At 61.9% G+C, this 20,866-nt stretch overlaps 1 protein-coding gene across 3 annotated transcripts in view; it reads right to left on the bottom strand.

Annotated features, from left to right (window-relative positions):
* Positions 1 to 879: 879 nt before the first annotated feature.
* KDM4B (lysine demethylase 4B) overlaps positions 880 to 20,866 on the bottom strand; it is a 93,464-nt gene continuing 73,477 nt past the window's right edge. For 2 of the 3 annotated variants that reach the window (XM_065875385.1, XM_065875383.1), the window contains 12 exons: positions 15,793 to 16,265; positions 15,268 to 15,388; positions 13,107 to 13,285; positions 10,587 to 10,809; positions 8,837 to 8,913; positions 8,494 to 8,549; positions 8,205 to 8,313; positions 3,837 to 4,022; positions 3,592 to 3,756; positions 3,026 to 3,145; positions 2,421 to 2,513; positions 880 to 1,444 (listed from right to left, as the gene is read on the bottom strand). In XM_065875385.1, the coding sequence (XP_065731457.1) occupies positions 1,268 to 1,444; positions 2,421 to 2,513; positions 3,026 to 3,145; positions 3,592 to 3,756; positions 3,837 to 4,022; positions 8,205 to 8,313; positions 8,494 to 8,549; positions 8,837 to 8,913; positions 10,587 to 10,809; positions 13,107 to 13,285; positions 15,268 to 15,388; positions 15,793 to 16,265 (1,979 nt within the window). In that variant the 3' untranslated portion in view covers positions 880 to 1,267. The remainder of the gene's footprint in view (positions 1,445 to 2,420; positions 2,514 to 3,025; positions 3,146 to 3,591; positions 3,757 to 3,836; positions 4,023 to 8,204; positions 8,314 to 8,493; positions 8,550 to 8,836; positions 8,914 to 10,586; positions 10,810 to 13,106; positions 13,286 to 15,267; positions 15,389 to 15,792; positions 16,266 to 20,866) is intronic. The other variant, XM_065875384.1, reaches the window with a different exon arrangement.

Consider the following 20,866-nt stretch of genomic DNA (forward strand, 5'->3'; position numbering starts at 1 on the left):
CGCCCTGGGGCAGGGGCTGCTGCATGCAGAGGAAACCCAGACATTCCGCCGACTCCCCTGGCACCTCCCGCCCCGCCCGCCCCTCCAGGTCACCTGCCCCCTCCCCATCAAGGAAGTTGCTCTCCGCTTCCCTTACACGGTTCTCTCTGGCCTGGCAACCATTAGAGCCTCTTTTTTTAAATTAAAAAAAATTCTATACAAACAAATGACGCCCTCAATCCCCCTACAGCGGACAGCGGGGCAGCTGATAGGCAGGGGGCTAAGAAGCGCGTTTTTGCCTGGAAACTCAACCCACAACCCTTACGAGGCAGACTTCCTCTGAGCTGAAAACGATTCCCTCTCGCGCTCTCTCTCTCCTGGATACACAGATCCACGCGTCACGGAGAGGATACAGGATGTGCCAGCCCCTCGGGTTCCGGGGAAGACACCTGGGCCGTAGCCGGACCCCCCGAGGACCGCCCACCCGAGGCCTCAGCTGGGGGACGGGTCTCCCGAGGGGAAGAAGCAAAAGATGGAGCCACCAGAGGAGAGAGCGTTTATTTTGCAAAAGGCCACGCAGACAAGGGGCAGGCCACCCAGGGAGCTGCCGGTCTCCTCCCATTGGGCGCTGGCGGCAGTGCCAGCCACCTGGACCTTCTCGATCTCACGATTGGGAGAGAGTGAGTGACCAGGCGCCACCGTCCGGGATCCCTGGGTGCCCCCAGGCCTCGCCGCAGCTACAGTGCATCCCCGCCACTCACAGACCAGCGAGACCAGAAAACACAACAAACGAAAAGACGAGCTGCTTTCATCTCCCGCAGCAATCTTGGTTCTGAGAAAAAGGACATTTTGTTTTGTTGTTTTTAAAGCCACAAATCTAGAAAACAACTTTGGGGCTTGTTTTTCCTTTTCTTTCCTTTTTTTCTTGCATTTTTTTTTAAACAATAGGTATTTATAGAAAGAACCTCACAAAGGTGATTTATGTACAGAAGTCACAATCTCAAAGGCTGCTCAGGAGGCAGGCAATGCAGTAGCACCTTTTCGAGAAGAAGAGCTTACGTGGTTTACGAATCTGGGTTGAAGGGGTGGCGCGTGCCCCCGCCGGCCCCCCAGAGCCCACGTGGCCCTGCTCCCTGAGTCCGGGGGCGCGTGTGGCGTCCTGCTCGCTCCTGTCGCCGAGGTAGCCTCTCGGGCCACGGAGGCGAGGACAGGGATTCACAGCAAGCAAATGCCTGGGCCCGCCGCGCCTGCCTTGCTGGGCCAAGGGGTCGCCGGGCGGCCGGCTGTCCTAGAACGGGGCTCCGGGCCAGCACTGCGCCTGCAGGAGGCTCTCCATGAAGGCCGGGTAGTCCGGGTTCCGCCCCGAGTCCTCCGCGGCACGAGGGGTGCCCACCCGCGGGCGCTTGGCGGCCTTCACCTCTTCTCCCGAGAAGACATTTTCCTGCGGGGCCCCCGTGGTGACCGACTGCAGGAGATCAGACGGCACTGGGGTTAGTGCGGATGGGGTGCTGCGGCCTTTAGGTCTGTGTCCCCCCCCCCAGAGTCCTGTGTTGAAGCCCTACCCTGCCACAGTGTGAGGGTATCAGGAGGTGATGAGGTCATGAGGGTGCAGCCCTTGCGAATGGGATCAGTGCCCTTATAAAGGGATCCCAGAGAGCTCTCTCTCGCTCTCTCTCTCCACCATGTAAGCACACCAGAAGGCAGGTGTCTGTAAGCCAGGATCCAGCCCTCACCAGGCGCCGAATCTGCTGATACCTTGATCTTGAACTTCCAGCCTCCAGGACTGTGAGAGATAGCTTGTTGTGTAAGTTCCAGTCTGTAATATTTTGTTATCACAGCCGGAACAGACTGAAATACAGGCTCTGCTCAGGGGCCTGGCTGGAGGAGATGCCTGCCCTGCTGGGGGTCAAGGGCCCTGGGCTGCTGACCCTCAGCCAATGACAGTGTTCTGAGAAACAACGCTCACTGAGTGAGCCCCCCATCAGGCAGAGGAGGGGCCCTAAGCTCCCAGTCACTGGCTCCCTAGCAGGACGGGCACCCTGCCATCCACAGAGTGCAGGAGGCAAGGCCAGGGTGCACACAGGCCACTCGTCTGCCTGGCAGCTCCTGTCCGTCCCCCAAGGGAACCTGGCATCTGAGACCCCCACCAGCTCTGACTCAGCTCTTCCACCCATGGCCACAGCCCCCAATCCTCAAAACCTTGGATTAAACACAAAAGAAAGAAGACACTGAAAGGCTGTGAGAAGAGGCCAGTCTCCCCTGTTCCTTTGTGCATTGCTGACCTGCAGCTCAGATCCATGTGCAGGCGCTTCTGTCTCCTTCTCCCCAGCCGGGCTGACCCTCCCGCCCCAGACCAGGCAAAGGCTGAGGCAGGAGGTCAAGGCCACCTGACGGGTCACTCTCCCAGGCAGCAGCGCTCACCCCTACCCCCAGCCACTTACCAGCCGGGACCGGACCCTCTTGGGGAGCTCCTCGTCCAGGGTGAAGATGTCACCACGCTTCACCGTCAGCTGGGACCCATCCTCGAACTCCACCTGCCAAGGGGACACAGTTCAGCTTGCTGGCCGCTCAGCCTGGCCTGGCTGAGGCCCGACACCCACACTCTCACGGCCTGCTTGCCAGACAAGCCACGGGAAACAGCACAGGGTCAGCGGCTATCATCTTTCTCGCTGGGATACGGGTGGTTTCTCTTCAAAGATTCCACCCCTTTCAATAATTTCTTTTCCACAATTATGGTGAGAAACTCACAACCAACTTGGTTTTTAAAAAAAACAAGGGCACTGAATTGTACGCTTAAAAATTGGTTAAAACAGTAAATTTTATGTTATGTATGTTCTACCACACACACACACACACACACACACACACACACACACACACAAATCGGGAAGGCACCTCCAAAGGGGATAATATTGGACAGCTGGACAACCTTCCAGCTTGTGCTGACCTTCTCAGTTAGTGGGCAAACGCCATCATCCCCCAGCAGGACCTCGTCGAGGGCCCCGCCCCAGCCCATCCCTGTACCTGGTAGACAGGACCCCCTCACCTGGTAGATGTGACTGGTCACAGAGGAAATGAACTTGGCCCTGTAGATGTTGCCATCAGTCCACCGGAGCTCAACAAACTCACCCTCAGGCGGGGGACCCAGCCGGGCACAGTCTCTACTCTGTGGAAGGAAGGACGGGCGGGGGGTAAGGGGCGCCCTCGGCCTCGGTCACCGCGCTCGCCTGGGCTAAGAAAGGTCCCATCTGGTAGATTTTGCCACCAGGAAGAAGGCAGTGCTCTCAGCTTGAACTATCAAGGGGAGCTGCGGGCAGGTGCCCAGGCCGGGGGTGCCGTGGCCATCCCAGCCCTGGGGTATCGCCTGCCTGCAGGCGTATCTAGACTGGCCTGGCTCTCTGCTGTTTCTACAGAAACAGGTGGTGCTTTCTAGCAGGGGCCCTACAGCCTGGGCCTGTCCATCAGGGACAATGGTGACCCTGGATGCAGGGGATCCCTGTGAGGGTTCCGGCTACCTCCCTTCCTAAGGGCAACGCTTGCCCTGCGCCGGTGCCCGCCCCTTGCCCCACCCACCGCCCCTGGCCCCGCCCCCTTCGGCCCTGCGCTGCTCACGGTGATGCTCTCTGGGTACAGGTTATCGCTGTAAGACCCATCGTCAAAGTTCACTTCGTAAAAGGTCTGCGTGGTGGTGCCGATGACGCGGCACCGGTAGTAAAGCCCGTTGCGGTTCTTGGTGATGACCACCTGCCCTAAGGACACGGCCCTCAGGATCTGGACCTGGAGGCGGAGGGGTGTCAGAACACAGCGGGGCGGGTGGGCGGACAGGGAAACAGGGCGAAGGGCAGGAGGGCACTCACAGTGTGACCCCCCGACTTGTGCTTGAAGCAGGTGATGGAGACAACGTAGGGCCAGTCGTCTGGCTCCATGAGGACGCCAGCGGCGTGGGCGCAGGTCACGTGGAAGGAGGTGGAGCAGTGCTCACAGGAGCACTGGATGCAGGCGCCCGACACCTTCTTCATCCGCTTCCGGCAGTACACACATTTCTGTGGGGACACGGCAGTGGGAATGGGGCTCTGGCCAGTGCCTCTGCCCCCGCCCCCTGGGGCTGGGAGGCCTCCTGCCGGGCCCCCAGGTCTGTCTCCTGGGAGTGACTCTGAGACCCAGGGCTGGAGTGTGGAGTCCCGGCAGCCGGCCTTGAGTGGAGGCATCCTGGGAGAGTCTTGACCGCGATGTAGAGCCCCCCCACAAACCACCCCAGGCCCACCAACCCGGCCTGCAGCTGCCCCCCAGGAGCACTTCCAAGACTGGAATAGGCAGCAACAATCACACAGTGAAACGTGATTCATCCATGAAAAGGAGAGAGGCACTGACACTCGCTACAACGCGGATGGACCCTGAGAACACGATGCTCAGTGAGAGAAGCCAGACACAGAAGGACACACAGTGTGTGCTTCCATTGATGGGAAACGTCCAGAACAGGCAAGTAGATCCACAGAGACAGCCAGTGCGTTAGGGGTTGTCAGGGGCTGAGGGAGGGAGATGGCAGTCACCCAACAGGGAGGGGGTTTCTTTCTGGGGTGATGGAATGTTCTGGAACTAGATAGAGGTGATGGTTGCCTAACTCTGTGAATGTAGTAAAAGGAAAATGTTCTCTTTAAAACGGGAGATTTTTTTTTTTAAAGAAAATAAATAAAATGGGGGATTTTATCTTAATTTTGAATGAAAGACGCTGCAGTGTAGCCCCTCCTAAGGAGGGGCAGAGGGCCCACACCGTGGGAACGCCCTGCCTGGGTGACCTGCTCTGCTGGGCATGAGCTCCCAGGCCGCGGATGCTGCACCTACGCCCACGCCCTGCCACCACTCAGCAACCACCAGCCCGTCACTCTGGGCATTTAATAAGCGGGCCTTTACCGCTTTGTAAACCGCATTCAAAAGCCAGAGAAGCCCCACAGCAAAGGCGCTGCAGGAGTGCTGCCCGGCGCCAATCGATGGCAATGATATGTCATTATTAAACCGTCGATGCCTGATTCTCCAGCCGGCCCGCGGGGACAGGTGCAGAAGCACAACACGGCCCTCGAGGACTGTGCTCTGCGTGGCTCCACGGGGAGCGGAAGGTGGAGCACAGCGGCCCTGGCGACCGGGCCGCGACCCCACAGCCGAGGCTGGGAGAAACCTGACAGCCAGGCCTGACACGCAGCTCGTTCAATCCAGCCTCCGGTGGCAGCTCATTATTCCGAGTTTACACATCATGAGGAATACAGGCCAGGCCCCCATCGGGCCATTTATCAAGGGCTGAGCTCAGGGCTGCCTTAAGGGTGGGTCCTGTGTCTGGGACTCCCTCACTGGAGGCAGTGAGGCGGGGGTGGGGATGGGGGGGTGGTACAGGGTGGGGTGTGGACATTGGTGGAGAACAGTGGCCAAGAGGAGGCCAAGGGCTACGGGTGGGTGTGCCATCAGCCATGGAGGCCGCAAGGCACCATGTCCTATGTCTCCGGCTCCCCTCTTCCCCACCAGCCTCTGCCGTCATCCCTCACCGCCTGCCTGCCAGCCCACCCTCCCTCCCATCAGGATGTGACACCGGCCTCTACACCTCATGGCAGGGCCAACGAGAGGGCAGAGCTGGTTCAAGGCACCCGCCCCGGCAGCCTCGCAACCTGACCTGGCCTGGCGAGAGGGTGAGCACGAGGCTCAGGCTGCCGGCAGGCTGGGGCCACCCCCGCTCACCAAGACCAGCGGCCAGGGAGTCACGGGGACAGGAAGTTGGGCGGGTGACCAGGTGTGACCGTCCCCGAGCCTGCGGCCTGCACATGGCCCCAGGAAGGCAGGCAGGCGGGCGGCCGGGCACGCAGGAGTTAACCACTGGCTTCCTTGCGGGGCTCCATTAGGCAATACAAGCAAGCCTCGTGTAAAAGGATTTTAAATTCATCGTTACGAGTGCTGGTGATGAAGAGGCTGCAAGCTGGAAATGTCAGATGATCCATAAAGCGTCTGGGAGGGAGGACCTATTACGGCAGAGCGCACCGCACCATCACTCCAGCTGAATAATGAGGCCTTTTCCGCCCGTGCTCCTGGAGGAATCGCCCACAGGCGCCAGCCTCTTCCTAACGCCCGTCCTCGCTGGGCGGGGCTAGCGCTGGCCCCAGTGCCCCCCGTTTCCTGACCAAGCCCCGTCCGTCCCCTCCCACACGGCTCCAGCTGACTGCCCACTCAGCCCTGCCCGGGGGCCCTGCACCGGTGGGCTCCGCGGTCGGTGTCTCTGTGCCTTCACTGGGACTCCCCGCTGGGTTCAGTGCCCGCAGCCCCATTTCTTTGCCTCCTGCCCACTAGAGGCCTGGAGGAGCGTCACTAGCCAGGCCTGCCCCAGGCAGCTGGGAAATAAACCAGGCAGGAAAAGCAGCCAGGATGCTGTCCATACCCCTGGGCCAAGGACCCAGCTCCCAGATGCCACAAGACACATCCCATCACCCACCTGTCCCCCACACGGCCACCTGCAAACTCACAGGTGGTGATGACCTGAGAGCACACGCTGGTGCTCAGATGGCATGATGAGCGCTTTCTGTTGTGGCCCAGTTGATGCTCCCCACACAGGGGACTATTAGCAGCCCCATTCTACGGAGGGGAAGGCTGAGGCACGGAGAGGTCAAGGAATCTGTCCAGTGTCACACAACTGGATGGTGGCCAAGCTGGAAAGGGAAGCCAGTGTCTGCTCACTGTCTGCCTACTGCCCACTGAGCCAAAGGCTCTCCCACATGGGGGAGGGGTGTGTGTGTTACCAGCAAGAGCAGGAGGCGTGAGCCTTGCAAGACCACACCTGCCCAAGGATGGCCGTGCTCCTTAGAGGGGCCAGTGATGGTACTCCTACAACTTAGGAGCAAAAAAGCCACCAGCCCAGTTCAAAAATAGGCAAAGGACTTGCATAGACGTTTCCTAAAGAAAACATATAGAGGGGGCTTCCCTGGTGGCGCAGTGGTTAAGAATCCGCCTGCCAATGCAGGGAACACGGCTTCGAGCGCTGTCCGGGAAGATCTCACATGCCGCAGAGCAACTAAGCCTGTACGCCACAACTACTGAGCCTGCCCTCTAGAGCCCGTGAGCCACAACTACTGAGCTTGCATGACACAACTACTGAAGCCCGTGCACCTAGAGCCCGTGCTCCACAAGGAGAAGCCCATGCACCATAATGAAGAGCAGCCCCTGCTTGCTGCAGCTAGAGAAAGCCTGTGCGCAGCAACGAAGACCCAACGTAGCCAAAAATAAATAAATTTAAAAAAAAAAGAAGAAAGAAAACATACAGATGGCCAACAGGTACACGAACAGATGTCAACATCACTTAATCATCAGGGAAATGCAAATCAAAACCACCTGTTAGAACGTCTATCATCAAGAAGACAAGAGGTATTGTTGAGGACAGAAAGAAAAGGGAACCCACATGCACTGTTGGTGGGGATGTAAATTGGTGTAGCTGCTATGGAGAACAGTATGGTGGTTCCTCAGAAAATTAAAAATAGAGCTACCATACCATCTGGCAATTTCACTCCTGAGTTTTCGTCTGAAGGGAAAAAAATCACTATCTCGAAAAGACACCTGCACCCCCATGTTCACTGCAGCATCCTTTACAATAGCCAAGACCTGGAAGCAACCTAAGTGTCCCTCGACAGAAAATGGATAAAGAAGATGTGATGTAGAAATACAGTGGAATATTACTCAGCTATGAAAGAGAAGGAAATCCTGCCATTTGCAGCAATGTGAATGGATGTTGAGAACATTCTGCTCCGTGAAAAAAGCCAGACGCAGAAGGACCCATGCTGCGTGGTTCCACTTCCACAAGGCATAGGAAACAAACTCACAAAAGCAGACAGCAGAGTGATGGTCGCCAGGGTGCGGGGGGGGAAATAGGGAGCTGCCACTTAACGTGTGAGAAGGTTCAGTTAGGCGTGATGAAGACATTCTAGAGCCCTGCTCGATGACCACTGTAACTGGATTGGGTACTTAAAATTCTGTTTGGCGGCATATCGCAGGTTAGGCAAGAAAGAACCGGGCAGAGTGCGGGTGGCTTCCTCTGTGTGAAAAGCTGGAAATAGAGACGGGGAGGGGAGCCCTGCTTTTCTCCGGGTACCCCCATGGCTATTCAAAGAGTAACTGCTGGCCAAACTGAAATCGCGACTTCTGGTTCCCTGGCAGCTACCCTGCATCCCTGGGGCCTAGGGACTTTCCAGGGCCCCTACCAGCTTCCACCGCTGCTCGGGGATGGCGCTGATGTCCACGGGGTGGCGCTCCATCACGTTCAGGAACCGCACTTCTGGGACGGCGATGGCGCAGATCACGTGGATCCACCTGGGGGGGCGGAGCGGGTGGGGTCAGGGGTCACAGGTGCGCTCCGTCCCCTTGGGGTCATCTCACGATCGTGCACACCGGCTGGCCAGGCCGAGGGGACCTCGTCTGCTCCTGCCGGTCCTGCCCCCGCCCCGAATCGCCCCTCAGGACACCCCAGGAGGAGAGTCCCTTCTAACCCACCTCCTGTCAGTCGTCATCTGCAGGGCGCCTCCCCGGAGGTTGCACAGGCAGCACTCCTACAAGGACCAGACAACAGCCAGGTGAGGGGTGTGCAGGGCGGCGCCGCCCGCCTGATGCTCTGGGACCTGCTCCGTCCCCCGCCCACGGTCCTTACATTTCAAACTAGCGGCCACAGGAAGCGATGGGCCGAGAGAGTGCGTCGGGCTCCACCCGAGACCCAGGGAGGTGAGGCCGCCAGCCCAAGGTCACCCTGCGGGATCTGGCGAGCCCGGGGCCCAGGACCGGCTCCCCCACGGGCCGCGCCGACTTTCAGAGCACCACCCCAGCTGCAGGGGCGAGTTACCGCAGTCCAGGCGTGGGCCGCGCACCGGGAACACGTCCAGCCCTCGTTGACCAGCTCTGGGCGGATGCCGTAGCAACCTGGAAGACAGGGGCCAGCGCATCTGTCACCGCGGCTGCCCACGGGCTGCACGGAGCCCCCCCACCCCACCCCACCCCCGCCCCGGGCTGGGTGAAGGGCGGCTGCGGCATTGAGGGTAATTGTGCTCACCAACCGCTCTACCTCAATCCGGGCCACTGCACACAGAGCCGGAGAAAGTCTGGAAACTGACGCGGGGAAGGAGAGCTGGCCCCCAAGCGGGAGCCCTGCCGGGTCTGGAGGCTCAGCCTGGCCCTCGCCCCCCACCCCAGTATGGGAGGCTCGCCCAGGCTCTTCTGAGCTGAGAGAAAGGAAGGTGGCCGAGCGGTGGTGTGAGATGCAAGGTGGGCCTCGGGGAGCCCTGAGTTCAGAGCAGCAGAGCTGGGCCCAGAGTCCACTGTTTCCAAAAGCGCAGCCGGAGGCTCTGGGTTACCAAGGTGTTGGCTTTGGGATGTGGTCCGGGTTTACAGTCGCGGAGGGAGCATGGGGGAGGGGGCATGGAGGAGGGGCGGAGGACCATGCCTCAGAGCGAGGGCAGAAGGCACAGCCTGCCCCAGGACCCTGCCTCACCCGGGGTCACTGCTCAGCAGTCCTGCGGGGACCCTGAGCCAGCCCGGGCTCGCTACCCACCAAACGGGCTCTGTGGGCTAGACGGGCCATTGGCCAGTGCTGAGAGGTCCCTGGGGAAAAGGCCAGGGAGAAAGCAAGGCAGCAGGAAGGGGGCACCCTGAGGGACGGCAAGGTACCCGAGAGCCCACACCTGGCCCCCTGCTCCATCCCCTGGGGCCCTCAGCCAAGGTCAGGCCTGGGGGTGTCCACCTCTGTCTGGTGCCAGGGCTCAAGGAAGATGCCTGTGCTGAGGACTCTGCCTCCCAAGGGCAATGAGGGAGGCTCCTCTCCCCCTGCGTGGCTGGACCTCAGGCCCCTCGAGAGCGGCAGGGTGGTGAGCTTGGCTGCTGCCCACCCCCTGCCCCCCCAACCCCGACCCCGGGGGGCCCGTCTGCCCAGAAGCACATCTCACAGCCGGGCCTGGCCAGGCAGAGCAGACGGGCTCCCAGCCAAGAGACAGAGTGAGCTCCAGGCAGGCCTCTGCAGGGCGGGCGCTGGACAGAGATGTACACACGCAAAATTAAGCGGCTCCAGGAAGCTTTCTCCCTGTCCTGGGAGCTTAATCTCACATTCGCTGCCCCCTCCCACCCAAGAAGGGGACAGACATCCATCTTCCTGTCTCAGGCTATGGTTGGGCCTTCAGGGTTTGGGGGAGGGTAGTCACCGATGGCAGAGATAAATCCGACCCCTGAACCACTCTAGAACCTCAGCTCTACCGTCAGTTCCAACTCCGGCCCCAAAGTGTGGAGTTTAAAAGCGTCACAGCCCTTGACAGGTACCTAATCTCCTGCGGCCTCCCAGGCCCTGGGCGGGGAGGGCAGGCCTCCGTGGAACCTCCCAGAAGGAGGCTGACCAGGCAGTCCTGCCTTGGCCAGGGGGAAGGGCAGGACACCAGCCCCCAAAGGTCAAGACCCCCACCCCATGACGCCAGGTCCCGCTATAGGCCCGAAGCAGCAGCCAGAGGAAGGGGCTTCCCTGTCCCGCAGACGCGAGGGTGGCCGTCTCGGGAGGGTGAAGCGGGGCTGTGTGGTGGACCCCTCGGCTCTCCCCACTCCCCAGCACTCACTGGCATGGACCTGCAGGCAGCACTTAGCACAGGAGATCAGCAGGCTGGTCCCGTCGTCGCCGATGTAGGAATTGGCAGGGAGCGGCTCTGTGTTCTCCCCGCTGGAGGTGAAGCACATCTCGGGGATCAGCGGCCGCGTCTTCTGACCGCTTTTGGAAGGCGGTGTGGCCGAGGGGCCCTCCCCGAGGGAGGCCTGGGGAGTCTCCTTCTCGGTCTGTAGGGACTGCAGGAGGAGGGCCGCCATCAGTGGAGAGCCCAGCGTGGGGCGGGCAGGGACCCCTGACATCCTTGGGTCTATCCTCCGCCCCTGCGTCCCCAAGCAGCACACCCCAGGCTGCTCTTTGCTGCACTAGCACCCCTACCAGGACACCTGCAACTGCCCCACCATGGGTGTCCCTGACGTACCCTCCCAGCCCCCAACCCTGCTTCAGAAGCCCCCGAGAGATCCTCCCCAAAGGCAGTCAGACTCTGTCCCATCCACCCAGAAGCCCTCCCACTCAGGCTTACTTGCAGACAGCACAGACACTGCCCGGCTGCCCTCATCCCTCTCGCCCTCATCCCACTGCCCCTGGCTCGCTCTGCTCCGGCCACGAGGGCCCCCTCACGGTTCCTCCCAAACGCCAGGCATGGTCCTGCCCCGGGGCCTTTGTATGTGCCGTTCCCACTGCCTGGGGCGCTCAGATCTCTGCTCACATAACCAGCGGCCCCCAGGCCTTCCTTGCTCTGTCTGTCCTCGTGGTCCTGACCATCACCTGATGCCGTGTTATCTGTGTATCTATGTGGAGCGTTCTCCCCACCTGTGACTCACACGCGCCCCATGACGGCCGTACCCCAGTCTCCCCAAATCCAATCAGATGAAGAGACTGTGATGAAAACATCCTGCCCATGGCACCAGGATCCAGCAACCCTGGGCCTGTCACAGGGTGCTGGGGCTCCCAGACGAGCCTCCCCAGCACCCAGCACCCAGCACCCAGTGACGGAAGGACTCTGACCGGCTCAGGGCATAAGGAAAGAGGCCACCAGAGACCGCTGGCCTGATGCACTGTGTGTGTGCGGTGGTGGGGCCCTGGGGCGCCCCATGTGGCAACTTGGATTAGGGGACCGGCTGGTTTCCAAACAGGCAGTATGTCCAGCCACAGCCCTTCCCATGATATGGGACAAGCGAAGCCTGGTCCCCGACTCTGAGGGCTCCGGACTGCGGAAGCGGCAGCCCCGCAAGGCGCGCTGACGCCATGGACGTGATTAAGCTGAGTCAGTGCTTCACTCGGCAACCGGGACTGAGGAGATTCGCCTCTTAAGCCAGTGCTCCCAGTGATGACTTCCAGCGGCGCTGAGGAGGGGCGTGCCTAGAGAAGACTGTCTGTCTGGACGTTTCATCGTACTTGTTTCCACGACCAGATGTTGGCTCATTTAGGGAACCACAGGTCCTGGCAGCTCTGAGTGGCAGAGCCCTCGAGATGGGTGTGCCGCCCTCAGCACGGGGCACAGAGCTCGGCTAGCTCAGCTAATACGTGGAAGATGCCAGGCACTAGGCTGGAACCCGGGGACCCCAAAACAAGTGAGACCCGGCCCTGTCCTCCAAGGGCTGATAAACAGAGGGTAGGAGCAAGAGCAGAGGCGGGTGGGGGAAGCTGGGGGGCATGCCAGAGTCAGCTTGGGATAGCAGGTCCAGGAAGGCTTCCTGGAAGAGGTGGCAGCTGGGTGGAATCAAAGAGTGAACAGAAATCCATCTGGCAAGGGAGAGGCCTGGGTGGGTGTGTGGGAGATGCTGGGGGACAGCACGGAGCGTGCTATGTGTGCGTGCGGGGGCAGATATCACAGGAGAGGATGGCTGTGGGGCATGTGCGGAGGCCGGGGGCCGTGGTGAGCCTGGCGGGCTTTCCAGCTGGGCCGTGCGTGGCTGTGGTGAGGTGCTAACAGGAAGGGCAGGAGGCAGGCAGTGGTCAGGGCTGGGGGAGGGGGACACGGCAGGAAACAGGTTAAGGAGGAAACCGGGAGGACGTGGTGGTGGATGGTACAGGGCAGAGTGCGGGGAAAGGCCACGATCACAACTTGGAAACTCAGGACAGAGCTGGCGGCTGCGTGGCGCCAGGCCATGCGTGGGTCTTCGCCCAGCCCCAGCCCCCCCACCGCCAGCCCCCGTTCACCACGCAGGCGCCTACCTGGACCCACCCCCGGGCCCCCTGCCTGCGCTGCCCCCTGGGCTGGGCTGAGGGCCTCTCAGAGGACAGCCACCCGAGATGCTTCCTTGCACTCTCATCCTCTTTGAGGCACACTGATAAATTACCTTCCAATGAAACGCAGACCCTGGGCTCTCTCCCCGCAGCCCTCACAGGGGCCTTCCGTCGGGCTCTCCCCCGAGCCCACTGTGGCTCCAACAGCAAATGGGTTCTTGGTCCCCATCACCCTCCCTTCAGGGGGAAGGGATTCCCTTCAGGCAGAGCGAGCCCTGGCGCCATCGGGAGCAGGCGGATGCTGCCCGGCCCGGCATGGCCTGGGGGTCCCTCGGCACCGGCTCACCTGGCTGTACGGGTAGAAGAGGGTGCAGATGGCACAGTAGGGCTCCGTCAGGGCGGCCGCCGCGTTGAACTTCCTCTCGGCCTGGAAGCTGGCCGCCTTGTTCTTCCACTGCAGGGACAGCAAAGACCTCAAGGCCTCGGGGTCACCCACGTCCTCGTCCCCAGAGAAAGGGAAGGCTTCTGGAGTAAAGTGGGAGGGGGGAGGAGCTTCAGCACCCAGGACCCCACCCCACCCAGTGCGCGCTCGAGGGGATGGGTCCCCACTTCTTGGCCCCTGAGCCCCTCCACAGGGAGGTGCCCTGGCCCCTCAGCTCAGGGCTGATCCCGTCTGGGGACAGGAGATGGGATGGTCAGGCCTTGGCAGGTCAGGCACAGACTCCCCTGGGAGTCGGGCGGGGGCACTGCTGCCCCAATGTCCTGTAAGATGGAGGCCACTGAGAGATGTCCCTCCCATCACCTGTCACCGGGCTGGCCTCCGCCGGCCTCGACTCCCAGCTCACTGTCCCCAATCCCCCACATCCCATTCCTGCACTTCCTGAGGACACAGGGGTGCCATCTGCCCTGGCATCAGCGTCAGCAGTCCCCAGGAACCTGCCCAAGGAGCAGGGTCCTCATCCCCGGGGCCCCAACCTTCCCAGCAGCTGGGCCAGCATGGCTGGTACCACAGCCGTCCCAGCTGTAAGGCCAGAGGCTGCCTCAAGGCACGGGGACCCTGGGGCCGCATCTGATCTCCAGAGAGGCCCCTCCTGCTCCCAGAGCTCCAGCCCGAGACCCGCTTCTAGAACCCTCCACGTCCTCGCCCTCAAATTAGGTTCAGAACCAAAGAAGCCACCCAGGCCCTTTTCACACTCCACGTGCGGCTTAGACGGAAGGCTGAAGCGGAAGATGATAAATGGGCTTAGCAGGATTTCTGCACAAGACAATCACTCCGACTTCCAGCCGAGTGTTAAACAGAAGCTTCTCCGTCTCTGCCCCTCCAGCTCCAGTGCCGCCGCCTCTTATTCCAACTTCTCCCAGGCGCACGCTGGGTTCAGGCAGGAAGGGTCACTTCTGTTGGGACTGGCCGCTCCCCAGTCCGGCGCTGACTTTCCCTGAGGGCAGCTTGGCCTCAGGTCAGAGATCAAAGCCCGGAGCATCGTGAGTCACAGGTGTCTGCGGGGTGACGGCCAAGGGCGAGGTTTCCTCTGTTCTCGAAGCAGCTTCTCCCACTTCGGGGTCACGCAGCCCTGTCTCCGGTGCAGGGAGCGCAGGGCCAGGACGTCTCTGCTGGAAATGGACTTGGAAATGGGCCAGTTCTGGGCCCCATGCTGCTCCATGATCCTCTAACTCTGAATCCATTTCTCAAGTCTCTCCCTGGGGGATGTGGCCGGCACCTCTACCATCGTTCGTTGCTGCCCTCTGGAAACGCTCTGCGCCAGGCATCCCAACAGATCCCGAGGCTGTGAGAGGATGAGGTGTGGTCCTCGCTCACCTGGAGGGCCAGGAAGGGACACAAACGCACAAGGGCCACGGCAAGTGTGCTGGGGGTCGTGGGCAGGAGCCTCTGCTGACGGCATCTTCTCAGTTCTCACAGGATAAGGAGGGGGCAGAGGTTACCACGGAGACTGTGAAAGCATCGCACCAGGAGCTCTGGGTGACAACTGGCCTCGGCGTTCCCGGCATTCCCAGCACCCACCGTGTGCCTGGCACCAGGCCACACGCTTTACAGGCCTCAGCCCCGTGCACCTCCCTGGCAGGACCCCTTGAGGGGGGCCAGAAGACCCCATTTTACAGATGGGAAAACCGAGTCACAGAAAGGCAAATGGCACCACGGTCCCCGGCTCTGGGCAGTGGGCTGGGGCATGAGCCCAGGTGGCTACACCTGCCCCTCAGAGGCCCCACTCGACATCTGAGGCCCTGGGCCCAGTAGAGCAAGCGCCCCCGGGGAAATGGAGCAAACAAGGGCAGGGCAGAGGCCTGGGGGCAGCCGGGCCTGACCTCGGGAGCTGTGGGCTGGGCAGGGGGCACCTCGGCCCCACAGCATTTGGGGAGGGTCTGAGGCTGTGCCGGGGCTGGGTCTGCAGGCCCGACCTCGGCTGGGGGTGGCGGGAGTGAGCAAGCCGGGCGGGTGGCAGAGGAAGGCAGGGCAGGGGCGCAGCAGAGCCAGGGGCACCCTTGCTCACCCTCGTCACTTGAGGCCTCCTGCTTGACCACAGACAGCGGGGACCGGGTTGGTGGCCTGCCCAGAGGGTGGCGCCGGCTCTTCTTGATCTCCATCTTCAACTTGGAAAAGGTCGACGGAGCCTAAAATGGCACAGGAGGCCTCTGTGGGAGCAGCTCTGGGGCCAGAAGTAGAGGCGGTGGAGCCCAGCTCAGAGGGACCCGAGTGTCCTCAGTCAGGGGCAAAAGACCCCAGGAAGCACGCAGCCAACACCCACAGTGGTTTCTTTTCTTTTCTTTTCTTTTAAATATTCATTTGTTTATTTGGCTGTGCCGGGTCCTCGATGTGGCATGTGGGATCTAGTTCCCTGACCAGGGATCCAACCCGGGCCCCCTGCCTTGGGAACGCAGTTTTAACCACTGGACCGCCAGGGAAGTTCCCCCAACGGTGGTTTCTAAACCACGTATGTGCCCTTGGCCTCCGGGACAGGATCCACAGGGGCCGTTTGGATGAGCGGGGCTGTGGCCAGCACGTGGGGCAAGGGGACCCCCGGCCCCAGGGACCCACTGCCCCCTACCTGCACCTCGCCGGCTCCACTCTCCTCCTCGGGCCCCGTCAGCTCCATGGGGGCCACCTGCTCCTTCCAAGTGGGGCCCTTCTGGGCAAAGTGCTCAGAGGCCTGCTGGCAGGACACGCGGCCCCTGTCGCCTGCCGCCGGGCCGGGCCGCGGCACCACGAACAGCATGGGGATGATGGGGCGCGGCTTCACCTCTGGCTCCTCGCTGGGTGCTTCGGGGGGCACCACGTTGAGAGGCGGTGGCGGGGGGTTCTCCTCGGCGGCCTCAGGGCCGGTGGCCGGTGCCGGGATCTCTAGCAGGGGCACCTCTTCGGTGGGGAACTGGGTGGGTGGGGGCGGCGGCAGCTGGGGCATGAGCGGGTGGTGGAGGTGCAGAGGGCCATAGCTCTTCTTCTTCCGGTCGCTCTTGGCCTTGGCTGGCCGCAGCTTGCCCCTCCCGTCCTCTGTGGGGACAGGAGAGAGATGAGTCAGAGGCGGGGGCTGGGGCACCCCAGGGGCCAGTGGCCAGGCACCCCCTTCGAGCCCCCCAGCCCGCGCGGGAGCCGGCTGCACTAGTTGAGGGCCCCTTCTGGCCCAGAGAGGCCTTCCCCCAAGGAACCCAGGCTTCGGGCAGTTGTCACTGCTGCCAGGTCCCCCTGCCAGGCGGCCGAGCCCTGGAGCAGCAGCACCCTGGCCTCAAGAGTCCTGCCACATGCTCAGAGCACCTTCTGGAATGAGCACGGGGTGCCGAGGCGAGCTGTCCAAAAGCAGCTGGGAAGAGACCGGCTCTGAACATCCTTCCCGAGGGGAGGGGGGAGGAGGTGGGATGCATTTTCTTTTCATGTGTCTGAGTTTCCTTTATTTCTACAGTAAACACACACGGTTTGTGGAATTTTTAAAAAGCAAAACCTTAAACAACAAACCATAAACAAGTGGTTCTACTTGTGTGAAACACAAGTGCCAGAGGGGCCTGCAGGGCCCGGAAGACGCGAGGGCCGGCGCTGCGGGGGCTTCCTGACAGGTGACGGGGTGGGGAGGGAGGTGGACAGGGAGCGCCTTCAGCAGCATCTTAACTCAGGACCACAGTGGGCGTGCAGCTCGTCAAATAAACGGAGATGGGCGGTGTGGTTGGAGGGGTCATGGCCCCCGAAGACGCCCACACCGTAGCCCCGGGACCTGTGCCCGCGGAACCTGACATGGCAGCAGGGCTCCTGCAGATGAGGGTGAGCTGAGGAACCCGAGGCGAACCCCACGTACTAACAGGGATCCTTAAAAGCAGGGGATCCAGCTGGGGCCAGGGGAGCCGTGACTACGGAAGAAGCCAGAGAGATGCTGCACTGCTGGCTGTGAGGACGGAGGATGGGGCCGAGAGCCAGGGATGCGGCACCTCTAGAAGCTGGAAAAGGCAGGGAATGATTCTCCCCTGGAGCCTCCAGAGGAACCAGCCCTGCCCATGCCTGGATTTCAGGCCAGCGGGACCCGTGTCGGACTCCTGACCCCTAGAAATGTCGGAGAATAAGACTGTTGCTTTCAGCCACTGGGTCTCTGTGGTCACATCACACAGCCACTGGGGATGCATGCGGGCGGGGGGCTCCACGAGGCCTGCTGTGCTCAGGGCGAGGTGTGCACAGCCTCAGGGACGCCCGCCCACAAGGACCAGCGGCTCAGAGCACAGCCTTCGGGCCTTCCCTGCCCACCTGGAGAATGGGCACATGAGCTCAGGCCCTCACTGCCTGTCCCGGGTCCCCACAGGCTCAGGACGTCACATGAGGTGTGACAGCAGCTGATATCAGGGGACGTACTGGTCATCCTACTGATGGTACCCGTGAACCGCTGGTTCCAATGCGTCACAGTCTGGGTCTCTGAGGGCCGGGAAAGTAAGGACAACTCGCAGAAAAGCAGTGGTCCCTCTCCCGGCTAAACCTGTTACCACGTGACACGTGACAGGGTCTGCTGGGCCCCGCGGCATCCACACTTACCTCTTGCTACAAAAACCTGTCCGTGTTTCACCCCCGTCCCTCAGCCAAAGATAACGACACAGGTGGGATGATGCTCCCAAGGGCAAGGCCATCACTTAGTCCTTGACCGGCCCTGATCCAGGAAGGGGTCAAGCAAGGGCCCTCCCTCCCTTCCTCCAGGCAGATCCCCGGCCCTGAGCGCTAGGAGGGAGCCGACCCCCACCCGCGGCCCCCATAGGCAAGCTGCAGAGGCTTGAGCCAGCCTGGCCTTCGTGGAAGGGCCGCTCCGGTCGCTGCAGCCCGCAGGGTCCTGAGCAGGCGGCCGAGCTTTTCACGAGAGGCTCAGAGGAGGGAGCGCTTGCCAGCGCCCCCCATGCCCTCTGGCCCTGAGCCTTCCAAGGGCAAGGGTGCAGTCAGGATCCCTCCTGTGCCTTTGCCCACCTGGAGGAGCCCAGCACGCTCCCCAGGACCCCCCAACTGACAGCACCCCAGGAACAGTTATCCGGCCGAGGAAAGGAAATGGGCATTCCGCAGACAAAGCTGCTTCTCCTCTACAGATGCTGGACTTGGATGGTCCTGGCCTCTAAAGGTCACCTCCCTGTCCCAGGAGACGTGGGACAGGGGGGATGGGGGGGCGCTGAAAGGTGGGGGGCGGGGAGAGGTGTGGGGTAAACACTGCTCTTAAGGTTTGGTGACAGCAGCCCAGCCCCAGGAGGTGACCAAGGGCCGAGGAGATCAGGCTCTTTCCTGCCGCTTCTACTGATTTATAGAAATGGCGCTGCGGCAGCCCTGAGCCCCGTACTGACACGGCAGCAGGGACTTCCGGAGAAACGGCTTTGTTCTCTAAGGAAATCCACTATGCCCTCCTCCCTGACAGCGCGGCCACCCGAATGGAGGTCCAGCGACGGCCTCCCGGGCCTCAGGACAGCAGAGCATGCGAGCTACCCCGGCTCCAGATGCTGCTGGGGAAGGACACGTCCCCGGCTCCTTCCTCACGGCCACTAGGCCCTGGGAAGCTGACGGGGGCGCACCCAGAGGACCCTGTTAGGGGACAAGCCCAAGGGCACTAGGGACGCTGGGGGGCCCGGGCCCTGTCTGTCCTCACGCCGTGGGGACCGCTGCAGGCCTAGGGCAGGCAGGCCGCACTTGGAAAGCCCCTTGGTTGGCCCGCCTGAAGGAGCCTCGAAATGGAGCTGGAACGGTGGCTCAGACCCGAGCCGGGTCCCTCCCCAGCACACAGGGCCTCTCACCACCCCGGTGTGCAAGGGGGCGCAGAATGGCAGGGAACCCCTCTGCCCCAGAAGGGTTGCTGAGGCCCGTCTGGCACTTGTTTTTCGCGGGGAGGCACAGCCAAGAATCCCCCCACTGCCGATGGATGTGACAGCCGCGCCAGCTTCCGGGGCCCCCATGCCTCCTCTCCCACCAAAGTTCTCCCAGGGCAGAGCAGGGGGCACAGGGCTGCTGCCTGGCTTAGGAACCCTGCCCTGCCTGGCCCAGCCAGCCCGCATCCCTCCTGAGCAGAGCCCAGGCCAGGGGACTGTGGCGTGAGTGTCAATGCCCCGCCCAGCCTGCTGCTCACTGCTGGGTGCAGCCGCCCCGGGGTCTTGTCCTAAAGCCGTCAAAAAAGGTGCGTGAGGGAGGGGGAAGTGACCCAGGGCGGCTGCACACCCATCCCCGGCCCTGCTCTGCCCTGCGGGGGACCACGTACTCTGGGACCAGCCCTCCTGGGGCCCTGCCGCTGCCCCTGCCACCCCCAGCTCCAGAGCTGCCAGAGGGGACAGTGGCCGTGCTTGGCCGGAGCTGGCCAGGGCCAGGCAGGAGGAGGGAGCCCTTGCGGTCCCAGCAAGCCAGGTGGACACGGGCTGCCTTCCCGCCAGGACCAGGGCTTGCTGTGCCGGAGGCTGCTGGTCCCATCCTGGGCCAGGCCACAGGGCAGCTGCTATTGCAGACCCCCGGCAGTGGGAGCTGGTGGGACCTGGCAGCCAGGAGGGGAAGCAGCCCCCCTCCCCAGGCCAAGGGACCCGCAGCCAGCCGGGCCCCCTCCTGCCCCTGTAGAGTCCGGGCACCTCCATCCTGCCCGCCTCCACCTACTCCAGTCAGGGAGCTTCCTACGTGAGCAGCGGCGGCAAACACACGCCCTCCCGACGCAAACTTAAAACAAAATGTCCTGTCCTCGCGCCCGAACGCCCCTCACACTCACAGCTATGAGGGGCATGAAGCTGGCGTTAAAGGGAGTCTAGAAACCACTTTAACATCTCCCACTCGTTCCCCAGACATGTTTGCTGTCACCCCCGACTGTGAGCACTTATTTATTTGATGCATTCAGAGCGATCTTCCTCCAAGGGCTTGAGGGACAGCCCCCGACTGGGGCGTGTGGCTCCCCAGCTGTGGCAGCCTCCTTCTGTCCCCTGAAGGGACCCCTTCCCCTCTAGAGGAGCTGATGTTCCGGGAGATGTCCCAACACCCCAACTCGTCCTTCTTGGGAACCAGGCTCTGGAGTGGAACAGGGACGGGGTGTCTGGAAAAGGGAAGCAGCCAGCCGTGAGCAGAGGCGCCTCCCTGGGAACGTCCCCGCTCTGCCTGGGGTCCACAGCCATGCGACACTGAGCCCACCACAGAGCACGGAGCCTGCAGCCCTTATGGAGAAGCCCTGGGGGTCCTGGGCTGAGGCCCTGGAAGGGGGACAGAGTGGCTGCAGATGCCAGGAAGGAGGGCACACATCCTGCAGGGTTTGGTCTACAGCAGCATGTTTTACTCTCAGTGGACACAGAGACCACCCCCCACCCCGCCCCGTTTAGGTAACAACCTGCTTAGAAAAGGGAAAACCGGAGAGGAACCAGGCCTTCGCCGTGCGTGAGCCTGAGGCCAGCTCTTGGGATCCCGAGACACCGAGGCACAGTGTCCCTGTGACGGGGCCGGGTCCAAGCAGGAGGTGACAGGGCATGGGGGTGCGGCTGTCTCTATAAACAGTCGACGGGTTTGGGCGAAGGTTCATTTTAACTCAACTCAATTAATGAAAAGAGAGCCATTACTCCTTTGCTAAGCAGGTGGGTAAATAGCGCGTCTACTCTTGCGGGCTGCCCTGCATCCGGCCTCAGGCCGGCAGC

This window comes from Phocoena phocoena, chromosome 3 (assembly GCF_963924675.1).
Source record: "Phocoena phocoena chromosome 3, mPhoPho1.1, whole genome shotgun sequence".
In the NCBI taxonomy this organism is placed as follows: domain Eukaryota; kingdom Metazoa; phylum Chordata; class Mammalia; order Artiodactyla; family Phocoenidae; genus Phocoena; species Phocoena phocoena.